This window comes from Amphimedon queenslandica, unplaced genomic scaffold, assembly GCF_000090795.2.
Source record: "Amphimedon queenslandica unplaced genomic scaffold, v1.1 AMPQUscaffold_13335, whole genome shotgun sequence".
Classification (NCBI taxonomy): domain Eukaryota; kingdom Metazoa; phylum Porifera; class Demospongiae; order Haplosclerida; family Niphatidae; genus Amphimedon; species Amphimedon queenslandica.
The window spans coordinates 136,910-159,985 of record NW_003546429.1 but is presented as its reverse complement, the minus strand read 5'-3'; the positions used below and the strand labels follow the sequence as shown (position 1 = coordinate 159,985).

General features: G+C 36.8%; 3 protein-coding genes across 4 annotated transcripts in view; 2 read left to right on the top strand and 1 right to left on the bottom strand.

Annotated features, from left to right (window-relative positions):
- Positions 1 to 14,551, top strand: part of LOC109583022 (leucine-rich repeat serine/threonine-protein kinase 2-like) — a 15,501-nt gene extending 950 nt beyond the window's left edge. Inside the window, exons 6-58 of the mRNA XM_019998168.1 lie at positions 329 to 354; positions 437 to 565; positions 647 to 778; positions 1,248 to 1,376; positions 1,427 to 1,808; positions 1,858 to 1,973; positions 2,081 to 2,228; positions 2,270 to 2,403; positions 2,758 to 2,886; positions 2,937 to 3,017; positions 3,077 to 3,222; positions 3,672 to 3,831; positions 3,908 to 4,008; positions 4,061 to 5,623; positions 5,681 to 5,791; positions 5,840 to 5,976; positions 6,029 to 6,180; positions 6,259 to 6,376; positions 6,446 to 6,557; positions 6,622 to 6,696; positions 6,940 to 7,050; positions 7,098 to 7,187; positions 7,268 to 7,410; positions 7,489 to 7,600; positions 7,672 to 7,801; positions 7,858 to 7,920; positions 8,036 to 8,132; positions 8,214 to 8,268; positions 8,327 to 8,623; positions 8,672 to 8,760; positions 8,820 to 8,917; positions 8,970 to 9,067; positions 9,143 to 9,202; positions 9,263 to 9,345; positions 9,389 to 9,516; positions 9,569 to 9,675; positions 9,722 to 9,798; positions 9,840 to 9,981; positions 10,042 to 10,209; positions 10,264 to 10,362; positions 10,410 to 10,547; positions 10,595 to 10,699; positions 10,750 to 10,854; positions 10,943 to 11,044; positions 11,127 to 11,210; positions 11,262 to 11,303; positions 11,374 to 11,573; positions 11,621 to 11,702; positions 11,753 to 11,913; positions 12,041 to 12,190; positions 12,276 to 12,484; positions 14,180 to 14,284; positions 14,367 to 14,551. Of these exons, the coding sequence (XP_019853727.1) occupies positions 329 to 354; positions 437 to 565; positions 647 to 778; positions 1,248 to 1,376; positions 1,427 to 1,808; positions 1,858 to 1,973; positions 2,081 to 2,228; positions 2,270 to 2,403; positions 2,758 to 2,886; positions 2,937 to 3,017; positions 3,077 to 3,222; positions 3,672 to 3,831; positions 3,908 to 4,008; positions 4,061 to 5,623; positions 5,681 to 5,791; positions 5,840 to 5,976; positions 6,029 to 6,180; positions 6,259 to 6,376; positions 6,446 to 6,557; positions 6,622 to 6,696; positions 6,940 to 7,050; positions 7,098 to 7,187; positions 7,268 to 7,410; positions 7,489 to 7,600; positions 7,672 to 7,801; positions 7,858 to 7,920; positions 8,036 to 8,132; positions 8,214 to 8,268; positions 8,327 to 8,623; positions 8,672 to 8,760; positions 8,820 to 8,917; positions 8,970 to 9,067; positions 9,143 to 9,202; positions 9,263 to 9,345; positions 9,389 to 9,516; positions 9,569 to 9,675; positions 9,722 to 9,798; positions 9,840 to 9,981; positions 10,042 to 10,209; positions 10,264 to 10,362; positions 10,410 to 10,547; positions 10,595 to 10,699; positions 10,750 to 10,854; positions 10,943 to 11,044; positions 11,127 to 11,210; positions 11,262 to 11,303; positions 11,374 to 11,573; positions 11,621 to 11,702; positions 11,753 to 11,913; positions 12,041 to 12,190; positions 12,276 to 12,484; positions 14,180 to 14,284; positions 14,367 to 14,470 (7,915 nt within the window). The 3' untranslated portion in view covers positions 14,471 to 14,551. The remainder of the gene's footprint in view (positions 1 to 328; positions 355 to 436; positions 566 to 646; positions 779 to 1,247; positions 1,377 to 1,426; positions 1,809 to 1,857; positions 1,974 to 2,080; positions 2,229 to 2,269; positions 2,404 to 2,757; positions 2,887 to 2,936; positions 3,018 to 3,076; positions 3,223 to 3,671; positions 3,832 to 3,907; positions 4,009 to 4,060; positions 5,624 to 5,680; positions 5,792 to 5,839; positions 5,977 to 6,028; positions 6,181 to 6,258; positions 6,377 to 6,445; positions 6,558 to 6,621; positions 6,697 to 6,939; positions 7,051 to 7,097; positions 7,188 to 7,267; positions 7,411 to 7,488; positions 7,601 to 7,671; positions 7,802 to 7,857; positions 7,921 to 8,035; positions 8,133 to 8,213; positions 8,269 to 8,326; positions 8,624 to 8,671; positions 8,761 to 8,819; positions 8,918 to 8,969; positions 9,068 to 9,142; positions 9,203 to 9,262; positions 9,346 to 9,388; positions 9,517 to 9,568; positions 9,676 to 9,721; positions 9,799 to 9,839; positions 9,982 to 10,041; positions 10,210 to 10,263; positions 10,363 to 10,409; positions 10,548 to 10,594; positions 10,700 to 10,749; positions 10,855 to 10,942; positions 11,045 to 11,126; positions 11,211 to 11,261; positions 11,304 to 11,373; positions 11,574 to 11,620; positions 11,703 to 11,752; positions 11,914 to 12,040; positions 12,191 to 12,275; positions 12,485 to 14,179; positions 14,285 to 14,366) is intronic.
- A 124-nt stretch (positions 14,552 to 14,675) lies between these two features.
- On the bottom strand, positions 14,676 to 19,348 carry LOC100636458 (uncharacterized). Of its 2 annotated transcripts, none has more exons than XM_019998194.1 (22): positions 19,071 to 19,348; positions 18,855 to 19,028; positions 18,630 to 18,788; positions 18,455 to 18,567; positions 18,113 to 18,358; positions 17,837 to 18,065; positions 17,576 to 17,788; positions 17,380 to 17,464; positions 17,209 to 17,294; positions 17,012 to 17,167; positions 16,789 to 16,965; positions 16,515 to 16,748; positions 16,278 to 16,470; positions 16,160 to 16,230; positions 16,016 to 16,111; positions 15,879 to 15,959; positions 15,685 to 15,828; positions 15,558 to 15,628; positions 15,395 to 15,507; positions 15,185 to 15,350; positions 14,993 to 15,135; positions 14,676 to 14,934 (listed from the first exon to the last, which is right to left on the bottom strand). In XM_019998194.1, exons 1-22 carry the CDS (start codon positions 19,132 to 19,134, stop codon positions 14,772 to 14,774), a joined length of 3,177 nt encoding a protein of 1,058 aa, XP_019853753.1. In that variant the 5' UTR covers positions 19,135 to 19,348; the 3' UTR covers positions 14,676 to 14,771. The 2 variants fall into 2 exon arrangements, with proteins under 2 accessions (XP_019853753.1, XP_019853754.1); XM_019998195.1 differs by having other exon boundaries at positions 16,518 to 16,748.
- Positions 19,349 to 20,431: 1,083 nt separating this feature from the next.
- On the top strand, positions 20,432 to 23,055 carry LOC100636332 (vacuolar fusion protein CCZ1 homolog). Its single transcript, XM_003387612.3, has 16 exons — positions 20,432 to 20,530; positions 20,581 to 20,772; positions 20,963 to 21,037; positions 21,158 to 21,205; positions 21,270 to 21,353; positions 21,400 to 21,451; positions 21,495 to 21,573; positions 21,678 to 21,722; positions 21,777 to 21,858; positions 21,963 to 22,006; positions 22,067 to 22,163; positions 22,234 to 22,267; positions 22,324 to 22,438; positions 22,501 to 22,647; positions 22,717 to 22,841; positions 22,886 to 23,055. Exons 1-16 carry the CDS (start codon positions 20,456 to 20,458, stop codon positions 22,939 to 22,941), a joined length of 1,350 nt encoding a protein of 449 aa, XP_003387660.1. The 5' UTR covers positions 20,432 to 20,455; the 3' UTR covers positions 22,942 to 23,055.
- The last annotated feature ends 21 nt before the right edge of the window (positions 23,056 to 23,076 follow it).

Below are 23,076 nucleotides of genomic sequence, written 5' to 3'. Positions count from 1 at the left end.
AAAATCTCTTCCTCACTCGCGCCATGTGTGTACAGTAAAACACGCCCAGAACACGCCTTTCCAATTCCACTCCACCCATTAAGAAGTTTATCACATGGCCCAATGCTTTTGAGGCTCTATTTCTTTCTTTTCGATGTTCTTTGCTGCTTTCTCTGCTAAAAATGATTATTCCAGACGCCATAGCTATGCTTCGAGGTAAATAATTAGAAACCTGTTTGCTCCCGGGCTGTCCGCGAGGTAAATAACTAAGAAAACCTGTTTGGCGACTTTAATAAGTTGGCCATATTTACCTCGGCGAGGTAAATAAGCGATTATATTTACCTCGTAGGACGCAATCTGATTGGTCAATTGCAAGTAGGCATGGTAGAATTATTGTTATTATTATTATTGTTGTTGTTGTTGTTGTTATTATTATTACTTATTCTCTACACTGTAGCTCTCTATTGTAAAGAGTTAAGTCAGTCTCAGGCTTATTTAGACATAGCAGGTGTCCTTAGGAACAATCTCTCTGACGTTTATATTGTGACTGGCAGCACAGCTGCTCTCTCTTATGTTCTCAGGGATCGTAAGTGCCCACTCTTTGTGTCTTAATTAGAATAATAAATAATTACAATTTGTTGTGATTGCTTTGTGTTTCCTTCTCTAGATATGTTCGCTCATATAAATCTCCTTCAGTTAAATTTCCACTCCATCTTGTTTGATGTATTGAAACTTCACTCCAGCAATCCTGAGATTGTTTGTAATGTTTTTCTTGTCTTTAGACTAATATCAACAGAAGGTACAGCTCCTCCTTCATACAATGCACACATATACTTTAATACAATTCACTGTCACAATATTAATAACACTGGGTACTCCAGTGATTGTTACTCAGCCATTAATGTACATACACATGTACATGTACATATACATTGTACATGTACAAGAAGATACTTGTGAGGTATCTATTGCTTTATCACACAAGGAGGATTGTTAGGCCAGAGGTTGATTAGATAACCTTAATAAGTTGATAAAGTTAATGAAAGTTACTTATTAACCTTCCAGACAAACAAATCAAATCAGAAATCAAGCAATCTGATTGGTCGATTGCAACTAGACATGACAGAAGTACACTCTATCTCTGTTGTTATTATTGTTGTTATTATTGTTGTTATTATTATTGTTGTTATTGTTGTTGTTATTGTTGTTATTGTTGTTCATCTCATTCACTCCCAAAGTTATTACTTTGTCCTTTCATTTCCTTATAGACCGCTGCAAACAGGTTCTTCTTGAGTCCAGTCTATTTCAGTTGTCACTGGAGTACCTTCAGTCCTACCAAGAGGACGTTCCTGTTGTTACCAGCCTCTGTAGCGTCATTGAGTCACTGGCCTCTACTGGTATAAGAGCTAGGGACAGCTTCAGTTATGTTTTATTATTTTATTTTTAGAATCGACAGATTTTATGGAGCTAGCAGCATCAGTTCCTCTTAGTTCTTTGGTCTATTCCTCACTCCAGCTCCATTATAAAGAGTCAGTCCAGCTCTGTGCTTATGGGTTCTCGCTCTTTAGCTACCTCTCCTCTCGTCTGCCCCTTATTACCAACCACCTCAGACTAGAGGACCTCCTTCGGTTTATGTCGAGTGTCTTTGAGGTTCATGGGTCCGATACAGAGTTCCAAGAGGCTTTCTGTAGGTGTCTCGGGGGCCTCTTTGAAGCCAGTCCACAGCTGCACATGTTTGTAGGAGAAGGAGGAGGAGGAGGAGGAGAGGGAGGAGGAGGAGGAGGAGGAGGGAATGAAGAATCATCTCTAAGTACTGCTGGTGAAATACGGTATTTTATGATAATTATATTTGAGTGTGTTTATCTCATGGTTGTGCAGTGTTCCTATTATCAATTGGATCTGGGTTGTGTTGCTCTCCAATCTCAGTGATACTCAGCAATATAAAGTTTTTGAGTCAGTTTGTTTAGCTGTTTATTACCTTGGAGTGGATAGTGGTAAGTTACATTAATATGTCCATGGTTCATGATCATTATAAGAAGGGTTGTGTACACATGCAAAGACAAAAGGATTTTACCTACATGCTGCTTTACTTTAATTGTAGATCGTTTGAGGAAGCTTCTCTTAGATAAAGGAGGTGCTTCTGCCATTTTTGAAGGTTTAAGGAGATTCAAAGGTATACAGGAACCTAGATTTGAAAGGTGTTTGCAGTATGGCTGTAGGGCACTGCTGGCTTTAATAATGTCCCCAGGGTAAGACACATAGAGATCTGGTAAATGATATCTCTTATTAGTTCTTCTGGTATGAAGGACTTCCTTGTTCAAGTTGAAGCCATATATGACCTCATCGACATACTCGATAACCACACAGCTGCTCCTGATATTGCTGCTGAGGCCCTTGGAGTGATGGCTTGTCTCTCGGATAATGGTGAATTTAAAATGGCTATTTGATGCATAATAATCACATATGCATGTACATGTATGTACTTGCAGATGCATAGTTTTTAATTAATTTTAAAGCAAAACCATTAGTTCCATTCTCACAAATTTTGCTTGTCACGGATTTCGTGACAATGGAACTAATGGGTTTTTGCTGTCACGGATTTCGTGACAATGGAACTAATGAGTTTTTTTGCACAAACTTTGTGATGATGAAAGTTACAAGCTAAAAATTAAAAGTAGTAAATTCTCAATTTTATTGCATTTCCTGCTAAATTGATACTTGTGTTTCAGCTGCTCAACTCTTATTATTATTATTTTTTTAAATAATTTCCTTTCACAGGTAGATTCAGAGCAGCTGCTATTCAACAGAATGTACACGCTCGTGTGTTGAACCTCATACAGTACAAACCCACCCACTCTGTGCTGGTTGAAAGTGCCATTGAACTCCTCATCATATTCGCTCAGTTAGGTCAGTATTGACTATTTAATGTATAATTTATATTATTTTATTATTAATAGATGAGAAGGTCCACACTGTTTTTAATGAGTCTGGCATCTTTAGAGAGCTAATCGCCATATTGGACAGGAACATGGGAGAATGTACATAAAGCCTGTTGCTGTGAAGTATATTTAATATTCTTAATTCTTTCCATTTGCAGCCATTACCTACAAGTGTCTGATGTTGATACACATACTAGCGGATGAGGATCATCTCAGCACCTACCCTAGGGACTGTAGGAAGATAGCTTGGTCACTGTGCAGCCTCCTGGCTCCTACACAGCAATCACCAACACTCACCATTGAGGCAAGAATTGCTACTGCAATCACTTTAACTTTTCTGATACATATTGATGTACTTATGCTGTGTAGAAAGTTTGAGTTGATTCCAACTTCAATTTTTCAAGTTACGGCCATTTTTAAAAAATGCCAAAAATCTGAAAAGTACCCAAGGCTATAGCCCATGGTTTTTTCCAAAAAATGGCTCCAAAATCACCCCCAATTTTTATTACATTTTCTGATGCATATTGATGTACTTATGCTGTGTAGAAAGTTTGAGCTGATTCTGACTTCAATTTTTCAAGTTACAGCCATTTTAAGAAAACGTCAAAAATCTGAAAAGTACCCAAGGCTATAGCCCATGGTTTTTTCCAAAAATTACATGTAGCTCTCAAATTATTATTTATTATTACTATTTATTTATATTAATATTATTTATTTATTTATTTATATAATAATAATTATTATTATTAATAGGCTTTGGTCTGTGCCTGCAGTTTATGTAAGTCCTGTCCTAACCTAATGCCCCAGATATTAGTTGAATTTGCTGTTGATACTAACATATTTCGACTCCTCTACAGCAAACCATTGGAAGACCTTCAGTTTGACAATACTGACACTGACAACCCTGAACAATGTATGTTAGAACATTTACCTTTAAACTGCCAGTCAATATTAAACTAGATGTATTATTGATTTATTAATTTTTCCAGTGATATATGAATTGGCTATTGATGTTGTTCATAGTCTAAGCTTGAAGGAGGACTGTCGACAGAAGATGTTAATCTCAGCAGTGAAGCATTCTATGATTGAGGTACTTATGGTCACATGACCCAGTGTCACCTGACATATCTCTACTCTCTTAGGCTATTAAACTACTTGTTAGAATCGGAGCTGACGTCAATAGCAGTAATGATCCTCATGGAGCAGACTCTGCTATCTATCAAGCAGTTTCGATCAGTTCCACTGACGTAGTGAAGGTTGTCCTTGAATCAAGACTGACCAACAGGACGCTGTTGAAAGATGCTTTCGTTCTAGCAAAGAGAAAGAACTTGGACCCAATCATTGGACTACTGCTAAAGGCCCTCGGACTAGATAAGGACAAAAGTATTCTAAATATCGGAGGAATGGATCTTCAAGTGATAAAACCATCTTGGATCTACCCGTCTCTTGGTATAAGGGCCACCGGCCGATCAAGAGGTCACAGACGAGAGAACAGTTTGGATTATGTTCTCTCTGGACTGATGAGGAGGAGCTCAACAGGTACCTCACCCGATAAGGACTCCTTAGACAAAAGAGACGCTGTTGATGGAGGGGGTGTGGCTAATAAAGAAGGCGTGGCCCCAGCAGCAGGGTACGGGTCTACTCCAGAGAGACCTTCTGAAGCTGAAGATGCTTATAAACTAGCCAAGTCTTGGGACGCTAATAAATTTGAAGTTTATTATACTTCTTCATCACCACCTTCCTCAACTCCTTCTCGCTACGTTAAGGAGAGACAGCGAAGACTAATGGCGTCAAGACCTCCCTCTCTGCCAACCGTGGTGTGTTCCCCTGTCCCCGTGGTGAAAGAACCTCCTCTCAGTCCCAAACAAGCTGATGCACTGGTGTCTTCAGATTACGAACAATTTCAAGGTAGTTTTCCTGGAGAAGGCGTGGCTAAAGAGGGTGGGACTGGAGAAGATGAGGTTGATGGTGGGGGTGGCAGTGGGCTGGACAGTAGACGGGGCAGTGGGCTGGACAGTAGGCGGGGCAGTGGACAGGACAGTAGGCGGGGCAGTGTTGCTAGCAGAGATGATGAGTCTTGTAGGCGTGTCCCTCAGCGGAGACACACCTTCATCTCAAAGACTACAACAGGTGCTAGTTACCTCCCCTTTAACACGCTAGACCTCCTCCAGCAACAGGGACCTGCCAATCTACCTCATTCCAGTGGAGCCTGTAACAAAATGGCTGCCGAAGGAGACACTTTTAGTCCCGTCTACGTTAGGAAGACAGTTTTTAAAAACCAGCTGAGTAAGAGACAGTCAACTCCGCCCACTCTACTAATAAACTCATCTCAGTCAAGATCATCGTCGCCTTTTCAGTCCAGTGATGAAGTAGGTGTGGTCGCATTGGGTGGAACTTCAAAGACTCAGTACAATACATTACTGGACTCCATTACTGCAATGCCTAAGGACAAGAGGTCAGAGCTATTATCATCTTTAATTAGTTCAACTGATGAAGGGGCAGACCAACCTGATGGGGCAGCTGCCCTCAGTCCCCCCGGGGGACCTTCTGGTTCATTTTATATTAAAAGTATTGATGCATCAGCCAATCAACTGGAGTCACTGGATACTCTAGTTATTGATCCAATACCGGCCAAACTGAAGCAGTTGCTCTACGTGGATATGAAACAGAATAAGCTTACTGGACTACCTGAGGCTCTGTTTGAGGTTATTTATTATTATTATTATTATTATTATTATTATTATTATTATTATTATTATTAGGAATTATCTCAAGTCAAGAATTTGCAGCTGGGTCAGAATTGTTTCATTTCGTTGCCCCTAGAGATTGGACTCTGTTCCAATCTTGTTGAGTTGGATCTAGCCGGGAATAGCGTAAGAGCATGTGACTCATTCGTCATGTGACACTTTGTGGTTCATTAGATAGCGGAGTTCCCTCAAGAAAAAATTGTTCTATCACATTTGATTAAATTTAATTTGAGCAATAATAGTTTAACTGTTTTCCCAATTGGTTTAAATGGAGACCAGTTCCCAGCATTGAGAATACTAATGTTAAACAGGTACGCCCACGCACTGTACCTGTGTTATCATACTGAGGTATTTGGTGTATAGTAATTCTATATCACTGATTGAGGATAAAGACCTTAAATTGAAGAGTCTCCAGGAGCTGCACATTAGCAGAAACTCAATCGTAGAACTTCCTTTTGCTTTCTTGGCTGGTTTGAACTCACTCAAAGTCCTTGACGCATCAAGAAACTGCATCGGTTAGGATAATACAATCTTATTAATTTATTTATTTGTTTATTTTTTGTTTATTTATTTGTTTGCTTATTTGTTTTTAGAGTTTATATCTGGTGAGGCTGCAGAATACACTTGTTCATTGCAGGATTTGAAGATTGGTCACAATAAACTGGTAGAGAAAGAACACGAGTTTCAGACCTTCATCAAAACAGCTCTAGTGTATGTCACATGAATTAACAGGGTACATATTAATCTCTCCCTCCCCCTCTCCCTCTCTCTCTCTCTCAGTATTCAATCAGTTGATGCGACTAGCAATGGGCTCCTCTCCATCCCTCCTCCCTACATGTGGAGATCAAGAGGTTTGAAACATTTGATACTAGGAAGCAACAAGATATCATCAGTAAGCTGATACTGATTCTGTTATTGATACTGATTCTGATATTGATACTGATATATCACTTTAGCTTGATTTGAGTGACTGCAATAAATTCTGGCCTCATCTTGAGCGCCTGGTTCTATCAGAAAACAAACTAAAGGAAGTAAGCATCATCATCATCATCATTATCATTATTATTATTATTATTATCATTATTATTATTATTATCATTATTATTATTATTATTATTATTATTATCATCATTATTATTATTATTATTATTATCATTATTATTTATTATTATTATTATTATTATTATTATCATTATTATTTATTATTATTATTATTATTATTATTATTATTATTATTATTATTATTATTATTACTATTTCATCTTCTTCATCAGCTACCAGTTGATATTGGAAAGTTAAAAACACTCACTTCTCTTGACATCAGTCACAATAAAGACATCAGGCATCTTCCCAACGAAATGGGAAAACTTGATTTCCTATTTTACGTTAGTCTGATATAAGATGGACATGTATTCATCATACCCCCCTGTAGTTAAACTTGCAGGGTCTGAAGAATTTAGATATTGACCAGACCCAGAATGCTAGAGCCATCATACGCTACCTTAAAGCTAAGCTAACTCAGGTTAGTTGATTGTATCATTGATACTGATTGATACTGATCAGTGGTATTGATACTGATCATTGATATTGATTGGTTTGTAGAGTAAACCGTGTCACGTTATGAAATTGACAGTCGTTGGATCAGCTGCTAAAGGAAAGACTACCTTGCTTCACAACATAATTAATGACAAGTCAACAAAAATTGAAAACACTGCAACACTTGGAGTCCAAATAAGGAAATGGACGTTAGTTATTAATAGTTATTGGTAGTTATTAATAGTTATTAATATACATATTATTACATGTACATGTATGTACTGTAGCTACCAGCAGCGTCCTGGTGTTCAGTACTCTATCAACTGTTGGGATTTTGCTGGTCAGGAGGAGTTCTACAGTACCCACCAGTGCTTCCTGACGCCAAGAACCATCTACATTGTAAGAGAAGGGGCAGCATGGCAGCAGGCAGTGTGTGGGGAGGGCATTCTGTATTACTTTTACTCTTTTAGTTAGCGTACAACATCAGTAAGGCGGAGTCAGAACTGGATGGACTGGTCCCTTGGTTAATGAATATTGAGGCCAGAGCTCCTGGTTCACCCGTCATTGTAGTAGGGACCCACAGGGACATGATTGCTGATGGTAATCACGATAATTAATAATAATAATAATAATAATAATAATAATAATTCTTTCAGATCACTTCAATAGTGTTAGGAAGAACATGAGACAGAATATTAATGAGATCATCACCAAACCAGGTAACACGTGTTAATAGTGTGTTAAGAATGTGTTAAAATCATGTTAAGAGAACCTAATGTTTAATGCTAATTATTGCTTTAAAGTGTGTTAACTTTGTTTTCTTAATTCTTTTAGGATTCCCGCATGATGTCACATTTGCTGAAGTGAGTTGTGTTGGACAGAAAGCTGGTCTTGATCATCTGAGAAATAAAATCAAAGAAAAGATAGACAGGTAAGTACCACCATACCCCATGGCACTGTACTTGTACATGTATTAATCTGAAGTTGTGGAATAATGTTGTTTTTTATTTAGTGCAAAGCTAAGAGGACAGAAGATAATGGGGGAACTAGTACCAGCTAGCTATCTGGTAATTAACTTGATTCAAATTAATTAATAATTATTGTTACCTTTTCTCTTCATTTTAGGAACTATCTAATATCCTAGAGGAGGAGTCTCGCCGGCTCAATAAAGTGAAAAGTAATTTCCGTGTTATTCGTCGGAGTCAATTAGATGAATTGATGAGACGTTCCTCTCTGACCCAAGGCATGGACAGTATTGAGTTGGAACAAGCAGTGAAGTTCCTCCACGAGTGTGGGACTCTACTCCATTACGACGACATCCAGTCTAATTTGTCTGACCTCTACTTTCTTGATCCGCAGTGGCTCTGTTCTGTTATGGCTAAGATCATTACAATGAAACATCTGACCATCATATCAAAAGGAGTAAGATCGACATGTGCATATATTTTATGATCTGCTTCTGATAAACAGATGCTACGTAAAAAGGATCTTCCACTGATACTGAGAGGATCCCAGTTCCCTCCTGACTTCAGTTCTGAATACATTCGTCTCATGGAATGGTAACTGGACCAATAGTTTACACGAGTATAATTATAATTATTGTATTATTATTGTTAAGGTTTGACGTGGCCTTGCAGTATTCTAATGAACTCATTCTCATTCCTTCCTACCTACCAAAAGAGAAACCAGATTCAATCACTCTACATCCATCAGACAGTTAGCACTTTAATAACTGTTAATAACTATTAATAACCATTATTGAACACAGATAAGATCATAAGACGATATAAAATGATATTCATTCCCCCTGGGTTCTGGCCACGCCTTATCATCCGACTGTTATCATTTCCTAAAAAAGCAATCAAGGTCAGTCATCCTTCATTAATCATGTTAATTAATTAATCAATGAATAATAATTATGTGTTCATCTGTTTATTCCAGTTACCCGAGGCAGTCACAATCTCCCACTGGTATAGTGGACTCTATTGCTTCTGGTCTCTCGTGAGTTTAACTCTTTCAAATATTTATCATTTGTGAATATTTTTATTTATTTATTGTCAGCATGCGTACTTCATGATTGAGCAGCTGGAATCAAGTAAAAATGAATTTGATATAACAGTACCTAATACTACCCTGGGGATAAGGTCAGTTATTAATTCTATTATTATTGTTACAGTACCTCTTAAGGTTGCTGTGTTCTGTCGTTGATAACGTTGAGACTCTCATTGACGAATGGTTTCCTGGTCTACGGAGCATTAGCATCACCTCAGGGGATGCACTGGTCAGCCCGTCTGCCCTCTGTCCCTTGTGTCCAGGTAATAGCTGACCACACCCAATGACTGCTCGTTAATTTATTATGATAATTAGCATTTTCTATACATGCTTTCCCAATGAGAGAACTGCAGTTGATCTCACTGAAGCAAGACGAGATTATGTGTCCAATACATAAAGACACTGTGCCACTGGAATTACTGGTTAGTGCAGTTAATATATTAATAGTTAATTAACCTGTTTTAATAGTCCCCGGACATATTGATATCAGATCTTGATCCTCAGTATCATGTATCAAGAGACAGTATTGTAATGGATGAGGGAAAGTAAGTTTATTACCCAGCTGGTCTTATTCTCCCTCTCTCAGTCCAGCCACAGTGCTAGGGAAGGGTGGGTTTGGAGAAGTGTTTAAAGCTCTTTATAATGAGAAGTCCGTAGCCATTAAAGTCTTCTCACCACGTGTTGCTGAGCTCCACAGTACTACACCAAACCAACTCATCAGACAAGAAGTAAGTACACCTATGATGATTTATTCTTACAGTGTTCATGATAACTCTTGTTTCTTCTAGGTATCCATATTGAGTCAAATGGATCATCCTAATATTATTGGTCTTGTTGGAGTCTGTTTGAGACCAAAGCCGATGCTCCTGATAGAATATGCCGAGTTAGGATCACTCTCTTCATTTAGTCCATACAGTACTGTTAGTCCTAGCCTCAAACACAGGATTGCTATGCAGGTAAGACCAGCTGTTGCCCTCTCTCTCCTTCCCTCCCTTTCTCTCTCTCCATAGGTAGCTAGTGCTTTAGCTTTTCTTCACAAAAACAACATCATTTATCGTGACTTAAAACCCAGTAACATTCTCATATTTTCTCTTAGTCTAAATTCTCCAGTAAGTTCTTGTACACGTAAGTTTAAGATTCCTTCTTTATTTCAAAGGTTAATGCTAAGCTCTCTGATTATGGCATATCAACATTTGCCACAACAACTGGTTTAAATCAAGATATTGGAACAGCAGGATACAAGGCACCAGAAATACTCAAAGCAAAAACATCAAAAATGCCATACAACACAATGGTAGGTGCACCATGAATAAATGGTCTAGCTATACTGTTCATTTGCAGGTGGATATTTATTCATTTGGTATCGTCTTGTTTCAACTTGTCACTGATGGTCATACACCATTTGAGGAGCTAATGCCCCACGAGAAGGACAAGGCAGTAGAAGAGGTACTCTGGTTAATTAACTAGTTGTTAATTAACTATTATTAATGTTATAGGGTCGGCTGATCAAGGATCCCAGTTATTATGGGGGTGCCCCCTGGCCTGACATGCATGATATCATCAGACACTGTCTCCAGTACGTACCTAATAACAGACCCAGGGTGAGGAGTTATTAACTACTGGTTAATTAACTACTGGTTAATTAACTACTGGTTAATTAACTACTGGTTAATTAATGGTTAATCATAGGCTCAAGATATATTTGATCGGATGTGTATGCCAGACTTCATGGCGCTGAGACACGTAGTCCCAATACATGAAGACTGGGAAGTTCTTGCCTTCACTGTTAGGGTAAGGAAGTTTGATGATTGTCACCTTAAATGGATCACATTCCATTGAGTTACTTTATCTTAAGGATGGGTTGTTTTTTTAGAACTATCACCCAAAAGGGAACAAGAAGCATGGAGTGCGCACTGAGGTCTGGTTGACCAGCTGTGATGCCGGCCAGCAGTCGATGGTACAGCACATGATGATAAATGTGTCTTTGTTAATATTTGTCATCTTTTAGTTATCAGTGATTAATCTTACTGATAAAGCAGCTCAACCTCAGGTTACCTTGTATTGATAAACTATTTAACTTTAAAATGTTCTTAATTCTCTCTCTCTCTCTTTCCTAACAGGGCCGTATGCTTCCCCAGAATACCCTGGTTTATTGTATGCTAATAGTGGATCAAGACTGGATACTAATGGGGACTAATACCGGCCATGTTATTGTGTCTGAGGGAAATGGGTCAACTGAAGGAGGAGGAACTGAGAGGAACAGGAAAGAACACAAACTAGCAAAACTGGAGGACTCCGTCCTTTGCTTTTGTTATGTAAAGTAGGTGTGGTCAGTCTTGTAATGACTCCACCCACTTCATCTTCTAGGAGACGTTATGAAGGAAAGTCCTATGTCTTTATGGGATTGGCTAATGGTCACTTGGTTGCCTTTGATTCACAATCTATAAAGGTACGTTGATATAAATACATATTTATTTATTATTTTGTGATATTCTACAGACTCCTAACGCTAGTCCTGAGGTTGATATTCTTCTCAATAGAGGCCCCATCAAAGGAATGAAGAGACTCCATGATCGTTTATACGTAATCAGTGAACTGCAAGTGTTTGTCATCAGCTTAAAAGAATTAAAGGTCTTGTTTAAATGGGTCGCTTGTGAAGAGTGAGTCAATCACACTGAATCTTATTCTGCCAGAATTGATTTAAGAACATCATCAATTTTTGTTACATGCATTTTTATGCCTTAAAATTGTGTCAAAAATTTAAATAATTTCTAATTTTTGTTACAGTTCTTCTAGAAAGTTCTTAACCTGCATTGAAGCTAATGATAGTTTTGTATGGACCTCATATCACAATGGACCATTCATACAAGCCTGGGATATTGAAGATGGTAGCCACAGTATGAATATTAATGTGTTCACATCTCTAGCCAAACAAAAGTAAGTCTTATGATGCAGTAAATTTATATTGTCAGTCCCTTTTATTCTCAAAGTTTTTATAATTACAATTATTCTTCTCTTGCAGTCCCCAGGGATCTCTCGCAATTGAAGGTGGGGTCTATAATTCACGAGTGACGGCAATGTATCTTTATAATTCCGGGAACAAGTCCTTCCTGTGGGTGGGGACAGCCTCTGGTCACATGATAGTGTTTGATACGACTACAGGGAGTCCTCTGGTCATCACCAAGAGACACATCAATCCAATCCGCAGTATACAGTCAATTAAAACTACAAGTAATTACTGATAGCTGACTTTAATGATGATTAGTTTTTAAAATGGCTGTAACTTGAAAAATTGAAGTCCGAATCACCTCAAACTTTCTACACAGCATAAGTACATTAATATGTATCAAAAAATTTAATAAAAATTTGGGGTGATTTTGGAGCCATTTTTTGGAAAAAACCATGGGCTATAGCCTTGGGTATTTTTCAGATTTTTGACGTTTTCTTAAAATGGCCGTAACTTGAAAAATTGAAGTCGGAATCAGCTCAAACTTTCTACACAGCATAAGTACATCAATATGTATCAGAAAATGTAATGAAAATTTGGGGTGATTTTGGAGCCATTTTTTGGAAAAAACCATGGGCTATAGCCTTGGGTATTTTTCAGATTTTTGACGTTTTCTTAAAATGGCCGTAACTTGAAAAATTGAAGTCGGAATCAGCTCAAACTTTCTACACAGCATAAGTACATCAATATGTATCAGAAAATGTAATGAAAATTTGAAGTGATTTTGGAGCCATTTTTTGGAAAAAACCATGGACTATAGCCTTGGGTATTTTTCAGATTTTTGACGTTTTCTTAAAATGGCCGTAACACGAAAAATTGAAGTCGGAATCAGCTCAAACTTTCTACACAGCATAAGTACATCAATATGTATCAGAAAATGTAATAAAAATTTGAAGTGATTTTGGAGCCATTTTTTGAAAAAAACCATGGGCTATAGCCTTGGGTATTTTTCAGATTTTTGACGTTTTCTTAAAATGGCCGTAACACGAAAAATTGAAGTCGGAATCAGCTCAAACTTTCTACACAGCATAAGTACATCAATATGTATCAGAAAATGTAATAAAAATTTGAAGTGATTTTGGAGCCATTTTTTGAAAAAAACCATGGGCTATAGCCTTGGGTATTTTTCAGATTTTTGACGTTTTCTTAAAATGGCCGTAACACGAAAAATTGAAGTCGGAATCAGCTCAAACTTTCTACACAGCATAAGTACATCAATATGTATCAGAAAATGTAATAAAAATTTGAAGTGATTTTGGAGCCATTTTTTGAAAAAAATCATGGGCTATAGCCTTGGGTATTTTTCAGATTTTTGACGTTTTCTTAAAATGGCCGTAACACGAAAAATTGAAGTTGGAATCACCTCAAACTTTCTACACAGCATAAGTACATCAATATGTATCAGAAAATGTAATAAAAATTTGATGTAATTTTGGAGCCATTTTTTGAAAAAAACCATGGGCTATAGCCTTGGGTATTTTTCAGATTTTTGACGTTTTCTTAAAATGGCCATAACTTGAAAAATTGAAGTTGGAATCACCTCAAACTTTCTACACAGCATAAGTACATCAATATGTATCAGAAAATGTAGTAAAAATTTGATGTAATTTTGGAGCCATTTTTTGAAAAAAACCATGGGCTATAGCCTTGGGTATTTTTCAGAATTTTGGCATTTTCTTAAAATGGCCGTAACTTGAAAAATTGAAGTCAGAATTAGCTCAAACTTTCTACACAGCATAAGTACATCAATATGTATCAGAAAATGTAATAAAAATTTGGGGGTGATTTTGGAGCCATTTTATGAAAAAACCATGGGCTATAGCCTTGGGTATTTTTCAATAATTTTCTGATTTATACAATTCTCATAACTGACTCTATCTTTGTATTATAATTACATGATTTTATTTCTTGTATTGCAGCTAATGAAAGAGCTGTAAACGTGATATTAACGTGTGGAATGGGATTTCATGTTAGACCAATTGTCAATGGAACAACAGAAACCTCTTCAGACTCTTCTATAACCAGTAATATAACCTCTCACCTCTTGTCTGACTATTTTCTGATTATTTTTTGAGTTATTTTTTCAATCTGGTCTTGTCTTTTTAGATAAACTGTTTCGCTGTGGTATCCTTTTGCTGTGGGATTGTTCAATGCCTCAAACTATTGACATTATCAACGGAATCAGGAGAGACCAGGAGCAATACAAATGACATCACTTAAAAGTGAATATTTCTATATCTTGGTGTTTTATTATGTTTTTTAATAATATTTTATAATTATTTTTAATAAGACAGTGTCTACTCCATACATGTACATGAATGGACAGTGAGTGATGCAGTTTCCCTTGAAGCCTCACATGTGCAATAATATTGACTAACAATGTCAGCCAAAGAAAACTCAGCTTTCCTTCCTAACTTAGATCTTGTGCCAATCAATTTTGATTCAAAACAACATACACACAATATTAAAAACACTTGTTGCAAAGAGTCACCATTCAAATATTCATGATACTCAAGCTTCGGTGCTTTCTTCTTCTTGTAAAGTGAACATTTGATTAATGTCCAGATAGTTGGCCATTGACATCAAAATCCTCTCAATCTTTTGTAGCAGGTTAAGAAAGCTTGGCCTCTCTTCAGGGGATGCATTCCAACACTGAAGCATCATTTCATTATACCTGCAGCATTATATTTATAATAATTATTATTAATACTATCAGATAAGTTCATTCTTACATATTGTCACAGCAGGCATTATTGTTTGGTTTGTTCATCCTGTGTCCTTCCTCCAGTAGTTTGGGTATACTCATAGGACTCAGCCCACCATAAGGGACCTTACCTCCACTGTACACCTCCCAACACGTCACTCCAAAGGACCACTTCATTATTGATAAATTGTAGCAATAATTACATGATACTTTGACTTACAACGTCTGATTTTTCAGAAAATATTCCATCATTGATGCTTTCAATTGCCATCCATTTCACAGGCAGCTTGACAGTTTCATCCTTCTCTTGCTTGTAGTACAATTTCTCGTAGAGACTCTTTGACAAACCAAAATCAGCCACTTTAATAATTCCATTATGATCAAGCCTATAGTTCATGTCACCATGCACTGCATTGAATTCATATCTTACATGCAGTTCCTTGCTGCCAAGTCTCTGTGTATGATACCTTTTGAGCTTATGTACTGCATACCTTTAGCTATCTGGAGGCAGATTGATGTAAGTTGAATCCCCACCTTCTGCTCCTATGCATTCACAATATGATGTATAAAGTGTGGCTGGTTAACTAACTTACTGGATCTATTGCATCATCTGTTAGAATTATTGAGTTTCTGTTCCTTTGCAGATAAGAATGCAGACTGCCACCTATTAGGTATTAAAAGCATTAAATAACATGGAGCATTATAATCCATTATTAATACCTGACATGTATGGTAGTATGATGAAGGGAGCAGTTCCAGCATCCAGACAGACACCAATGATACTCATCACATTCTGATGTGACAGCTCTTTCATTTTCAAACTCTCCAAAAGAAGGTTATTGATATCATTTTGATCATACGTCCCTAAAATGATACACATGCAGTGACTATCTTCTTGGTTAGAAACTTTAAACCTTTTAGTGTTTTGACAGCTACATCAATAGGAGCTCCTTGATCATCAAAGAGATGAGCTTTATACACTAACCCAAACTCTCCTATGCATGTTGATTGATCAATTGTGTGTGTATTAATACAATAAGTAAACCCTCACCTTGGCCAATGCTGTCTAACAGTCTTAGAGAAGTATTGTCTATGATAAGACCTGCTGAATTGAAATCTTCCAATAGTTTTAAGCTTGTTTCAACTCCTATTAATTTTTTATCATTAAAACCTCGTGTTATACTTCAGTTGTTACTTGTGAATAGTTTATCAGAGGATGTCATCTTTACAAAGTTGCGAACATATCGGAGAGTACTTTCATTCATCCTACAAATATTTTAAATTATGCAAACAGTAAGAATTGATATCTTAACTCATTCAGTTCAAGCTGCTGCTGATCTCTCTTATTCTGCCTCTTCATGATAACAATAAATAAACAAATAGTAACCACTATGATGATAACTGCACCAGCTAAAGTCCCTAGAATGTATCCTACCACTTCAACAAGATCTCCATTACCATCACTACTAGTACCAGTTGGTCTAAGACTTGGAAGCAAGGAAGAAACTGTGGACACATAATGTTATCAAAAATTACAAGATATAGCAAACTACTTGGAGTAGACGGCATAATCGTAGGGCGCCTTGTTGAAGCAGACAGAGTAGGAGGAGGGGGTCTGTTTGAAGCCGAGGGATCATTGCAGTCAATACGAGCCTGAACGAATGGTTGCTGACAATCATCAAATGTAAAAGAACAGTTGGCGAGTGATGTAGCAGAAGAGATGCAGCTGAATGAAGTGATGCCAGGTGGCTGCTGATTGACTGGTAAAGTTTGTACTGTTACTGCTACAGGAAGAGGATAATTTGAATATTCAAAGTATATTACCATTATTGCTATTGTGTCCTGATAAATGGGAACAGACTACTCTAGCAGCATTAACTTGAATACTGGTACAAACAGCTCTCCATTTGTTCAGGACACAAATGTGTAGAAAACCTTTTGAAGAACTTGTACTATCTTCTAACATAACTTCACCATTCGTGCATCTCTCAGTATCTAAAGCTATTAATAATTCTTAAACTATTAATCAATACAAACTATAGGTTACATGGACACTTGAGGGCAGCTGCTTCACGACTAAGTCTTGGCTGTAATTCTTGAAAAGGACACTGGGCTATTGTTTTCTCAAAACCATTACAGTTCAAGTTGTCTCGATCAACAAAAAATTGTGATAAAGTTTGCTCTGATAGACGCTCCAAATTAGCTGCTTAAAAATTATTTCAACTTCAGTAAATTATAACTAACTTGATCCGTTTATTTGATCTCTTATCTGCTGGCAAAACACTCCTCTTGATGGAAAAGTAGCGCCACCATTCATTCTGGCTATATACCTATATACAAGGTCTCATTATTGATTTATTAATAATAATAATAATAATAATAATAATAATAATAAATAATAATACTAACTCTTACCTCTGCATTCCATTGACGCATATACTGGACACTCCTGAGTTAAAATAAGTGTTGCCTTCTTTATTGACAGTTCCATTCTCACACACTAAAAACATCAGCAATAAGTTATAATAGCAGTAGTATTGTCTGCAGCTGCCAATAAGTGTGAGCATTATTAGCCACAACCTTGGGATTGGCAATACAAACTTGCCATTACCTGGTAGACATGGTTTCTCAAGTCCTTCTCTCCCAACGTCAGGGCAACAGTCATTATACCTGTAGCATAATGAGTCACAGTAGCAACCGCCTCTTGATCGACATGACTTAGTCGGATCTTGAAATGGCCTGCAACAGCCGCTAAGAAGTCCCACTTCACTACAGTTTGACATTCTTACTGGATTCACACCTTGAGAGCCATTACTAGTTCTCTCTATCATTAAAATAATAAAGAGTTCATTAGTAAAGGATAAGCATGTACCAGTTAGAGTGTACAGTAGATTGAAATAGTCCACATCAACTGGCTTGTTTATGCAGCCGATTTGACGCGAATAAGGAGTGTCAGAATATCTGAAATGCTTTGACTCATAATTTGGCACATTGAATCCAATATCAGCTTTTTGAGGTATCAACTTAGACACACACAGGTAAGTAAAAATGACACGAGTAGTCGTCTCATTGCTGGCAACTATTGCTTGAAATTCTAATCCCTAATTTAAAATTGATAAAAGGATAATGTGCTGATATTAATTCTTACCGAGTCACCTCTCCACTGTCCTACCAGTATTAATGAAGCAGCAAACATTTCTCCAGTAGAATTACTAATAAACCTATTGACTATTGTGAAAGGGTATGACTCTACGTCTGTATGGTAAAGGGCTCCTCCAAATGTTAGCCGATGGCCCCAAGAGAAGAATGGAAGGAGCGTAATGTATGAATCAATGTTTGGATCACTGGGTTGTAAAAGGTAGTCACCAAATGATATCAATCCATGATTATATATCTGTAATAATAATAATAATAATAATAATAATAATAATAATAATAATAATAATAATAATAAAAGTAATAATAATCTTATTCTATATTTAATCTTTACACGTGCTGTTGATACGTTTGAATTTCCAATTTGAATTGGAAAAGGCAACTCAAAGCTGTGATTGGCTTCATTAGCATCTGTTTCACTTTCAAAGGATAGAAAAGAAATGAATCCTAAGGTATAATATTATTAATAATTAATAATAGCTCATTTTTATTTAATGCAAGGTACTTACTGCTGTAGCACTGTATTATAAAATTTCGATTTGATTCACAATTATTTAAAGTTGCATTTCGGCAGCCACCATTAGCCATCCTGTCCTCAGTCCCAGTGCAAAAGAATATGAGAGGGGAAAAGGTTTTACCTGATTTTATCCGTTTAGACTCAACGACTCCTATGAAAGTACATATATATATATATATATATTAGATATTATTAAAAGATATTTTGTTGTACTAACTCCCTTCGATGAATCCAAGTTGTCTGCAAGCAGCTTGTGCATTATTATTGTCATGTTCAGTGGAGCATAAAGAATGTTTTTTATTATTTTTACAAACAAAAAGAATCCCTTTGTCAGGAGTATTGAAGCCCATTCCAGATAACTGGACTTCTCCATCATATTTACACGTTTGAGCTAATCATAAATTAATGAGAACTGATACTGGATTACACATACCTTTAGTTAGGACTAGAAAGCAAGAAGATATTATTATTAATATTAGTGATTCAGTGACTGCCATCTCTCACGCTGCGTTTATACTAAAGATTAGCTGTTAGATCTAAATTATTTATAATTTTTTGTGATGCAGTGATTCCTTTAAGTGTCAGCCAAAACAAACTATAAACAGACTATGTCTTTATTACTTGTTAGCTAATTGTGGGTTAATTGGTTGAAAAATTCTCTACTTTTTAGTTTTGACAAAATTTGGTCAAAATCCCTGTACTATAGCACAGGGCTCAATTTTTGAGAAACTTTATAAAAATTCATGAAAAATCTAACTTTGACTGGTGGAATCGGCTCAAACTTTCTACACTTCATAAGTACATGAATATGCATCTGAGAAATTATAAAAATGAAAAATTTTCTATTTTCATTTTTGATAAAATTTGGCCCGAGACCATGTACTATAGTACAGGGAGTTTGGCCCAATTTTGGAGCAAGCTTAAAATTTTATAAAAAATTAGAATTTGATTGGAACCAGCTGAAACTTTCTACGCAACATAAAAACATGTACATATTTATAAAATTATAAAAATAGAAAATTTTCTATTGTTTATTTTTGACAAAAGCCACTTTGACCGATAATTTCATTTACTCTACTATTCAAAATTAAGCTACAGTACATACAGTTGTCAGTTGCCACACCCAAGGAGGTCAGGTAGTTGAAAATGGCTGAACCAGCTGAGTATCCTCCTCATGTGAAATCCATAATATCTGAAGTAGAGAAATGGCTGGAGAGCATCAACTACACCCTAAGACTTGAATTCAAGGAGTCCAACCCGAGGAAAGGTTTAGTGGAATATGACATACCAGGATTGGATGAGGCTGCACTTTTCATTCATGATCAAAGCTCTAAAACATACTTTAACATTGGCTTCAAGATGAGAGTGACCCCAGACTCATCTTTGGAAGATTTACAGAAGAACTTGGACTACGTTGCTCTAGATCGGTTACCAATGCCTGGGTTCAACACGCCAAGGGGCTGGGCTATTGTTCCACAGACTGCCATGAGTTCTTTCAAAGAAGGAGTCAAAATAATTTCGTACGAGAACGGCCATATTGTGTATACGATTGAGACAGAGTTTTTTTCCATATATGGTAGCATGCCAGGTAAGGAACCACCCTGTGGTCTCCCAGCTGCTCCAGGGACATTCTTTCGGTTAGAGTTTGAAGAAAATAAAAAACTCAAATGTGTCATGAAGGTGGATATGGCAATCTCATATAAATAAAGTCTGAACTTTAGTGATAATCATCATTACTTTTTGTAGTTGCAGAATTGGATTAGTTAATTAATGTGGGCGTGTCTCACTCAATCAGTTTATTAAGGGGTGTGGCTAGTAATGGCTACCCACCAAGAGGCAGCAGTCAAGTCTTTCTTTGTTTACTGTCCCGAGCTGAGCACTAAAGAAGGGACTGTGAGTCATTATAATGACAGATTGATCATCGTTAGTCCTTTATCCTTCAGGAGCATCTCAAGGTCTTGTTCTACTTCCCTGATACAGCCCAACTGAACAGGAAGATTAGGAACATTGGGCTTTGTGAGGCTCTCGTCAACTTTTGCAAAACCTTCTCCCCAGACAAGCCGTGCGAGACTGTCCACACTCAGAAAACTAAACAAGCTTTCCTGGAGCCAGAGCCAGGGATATGGATGACACTAGTAAGACCAATGGGGCGACACTGTGTATGGTATATTATGGTTTATGAAGTTGTTATTGATAGAAAGTATTTCCCAATCTGTTGGTATTAAGTAAACAATAATGATAATATAGTTTGCATGTGTACATATATTTTGCTTATTTGTTCATTGTTAGTATGTGATATCAAGTTCTTATGGTGTTTTTTTATAGACAGTTACCATTCCGTGCTCTGAAACCATTCATAATTCGGAAAGAGTTCTGGAATATCATGAACACCTCATACAAGTGAACTACACACACACGCTCATTACTGTACATGTACCTGGTCACTCAATACTGTACATGTTCATGTGGTTGATAGTTATAATGTGCAATTGGATAATCATTAATTCCTTCTCTGTGTAGGATTCAGTAGTTCAAGCTGCTCTGCAGAGATCATATAACATGTTTAAGGTAAGACTGTTTTATTACAAGAATAAATCAATGTTATTGTTATTATTATTATTATCTTCTCCAGCTGTTCAATGGCACGATGAGAGGGATAGAAGCCACTCAATCAGTTGAAGGCCTCAAGAAGAGACTGGATGTATTCTATAGCAGAGTAAGTACCTTACAGAATAGAACAACTTCATTTCATTCTCATGTAGTACTGGAAGAATATCGATATAGCCCGTCACAATATATTCTCAGTTCTTCAAGGTATTTCAGTGATACCTTCACCAGCTGCTCTCACTCACTGTAGGTATACCTTTCCTGCCATTGGACAAGTACATGTACCTCAAGGTTCACTGTTTTGTTAATCTTGTTGAGACTACGTTCAGGTTAGCACAGTGTTAAATGAGTGTTAACATACTGAAGCTATTTGTTGGCTAAGTGTGTTAACAGTGTGTTAGCAGTGTGTTAAGCGTGATTATTATTATTACAGACAAATCAAGAGGACAGTTTTTGTATGCGGAGATCAGCTAGTGTGGTAAGAAATTAAACAAAGTTTATGCTCTAGTTTAAATACTTGACGTTCATGTAGGAGTGGCTTAGAACAGGAAGATACCAGAATATTTTATCAGTACCTTTACGACTCATGGCTAAGACACAACCCTAACCCTGAGGTACAGCTAGCGTATAATCACTGAATGATTAACATGAATTATTATTATTATTATTATCATTATTATATTAAACGTATTATGAATGATGTTACCTTTTTAATCAGGCTAGTGGCATACCTAGTGTACCTGCTGGTCCAAACACTGGAAGGTAATTTATTAATAATAATGATGATGATGATGATGATGATTGTTATTAATAATATTATAGTTTTATTTTGGAAGATGAAACAGGTGGCAAGAAGAACACATGGGTATATGTCATGATCAATCAAATGTTAACTCCTTCCAGACTCTTTGTTTATGCTGTAAGTCACTCCAGCTGTACTTTAAAAACTTTCCCTCCTCTCTCTCTCTCTCTCTCTCTCTCTCTCGTAGGTTGGTCCATGTGTTTTATGCATGTTTGTTCAAAGTAAGTACAAGATGTATTTGTTGCTACTTCTAATAATTATTCTCTCTCTTCTTAAGCTGATGATTCTCCTGGTGATGACTTTATAAAGAGGATCAGTGTGTTCCTTGGCCCTAGACTGATGCACCTCACGACCGAGATAAGAGACTTTGTATCCAGGAATAGATCACAGAGGTAAGGCACAATTAACCATCTCTTCATTTTATACTCCTCCTCCCCTCTCCCTCTCTCTTCAGTGTAGAGAAGCAGCCCTATCGTATGGTCTACTTCAATGAGATGAACCTGGCCATTAAGAGTCCATTGCTCTCAAGGTACAACAGCTACCTCTCAATAACTCAAGACATGATGTGCCTCCTCACTCAACTCAATGCAGAATATGACAAGTAAATGACATGAAACATTATATATATATAATATTAATAATGTTATTAATAATGTGTCCACCTGCTTAGGCTAAATGAGGGAGAGACAGTGATTCGGACCATTGCTGACTATTGGATTGTAGCTAGAAAGAACGGTCATAGACGATTCTTTGTCCTTTTCACTCAGAAAGATGTCAATTTTGCTGAAGTTAATGGTAATCTTTATCTTCTCAGCTAATTCTCACTCTTTTTCTTGCAGAGGAAGTTCGGAAAATATGCCAGAAAGAATTCAGTAATATTTATTTCTTTGACTGACGTTTTTATATCATTCAGTGTGTAATACTTTTATAAGTGGCTGGCCTACATTCATTGAGCGGATTATGTGTGGAATTATCTTATAAATTAATAATAATGTCCTATAGTCCTCTAGCTATTTTTGAAAAGTGGGTG

Bases quoted from the DNA above. Each gene is read 5' to 3' on its own strand.
- LOC100636332 (XM_003387612.3), top strand. From the start codon at position 20,456: ATGGCTACCCACCAAGAGGCAGCAGTCAAGTCTTTCTTTGTTTACTGT. The intron at 21,452-21,494 runs GTATTTCAGTGA...CACTCACTGTAG, and splicing joins TATATTCTCAGTTCTTCAAG to GTATACCTTTCCTGCCATTG. The intron at 22,268-22,323 runs GTAAGTACAAGA...TCTCTTCTTAAG, and splicing joins TTTATGCATGTTTGTTCAAA to CTGATGATTCTCCTGGTGAT.
- LOC100636458 (XM_019998194.1), bottom strand. From the start codon at position 19,134: ATGGCAGTCACTGAATCACTAATATTAATAATAATATCTTCTTGCTTT. The intron at 18,066-18,112 runs GTAAGAATTAAT...ATTTTAAATTAG, and splicing joins GACAGTGGAGAGGTGACTCG to GGATTAGAATTTCAAGCAAT. The intron at 17,168-17,208 runs GTTAGTTATAAT...ATTTTTAAGCAG, and splicing joins AGATCAAATAAACGGATCAA to CTAATTTGGAGCGTCTATCA.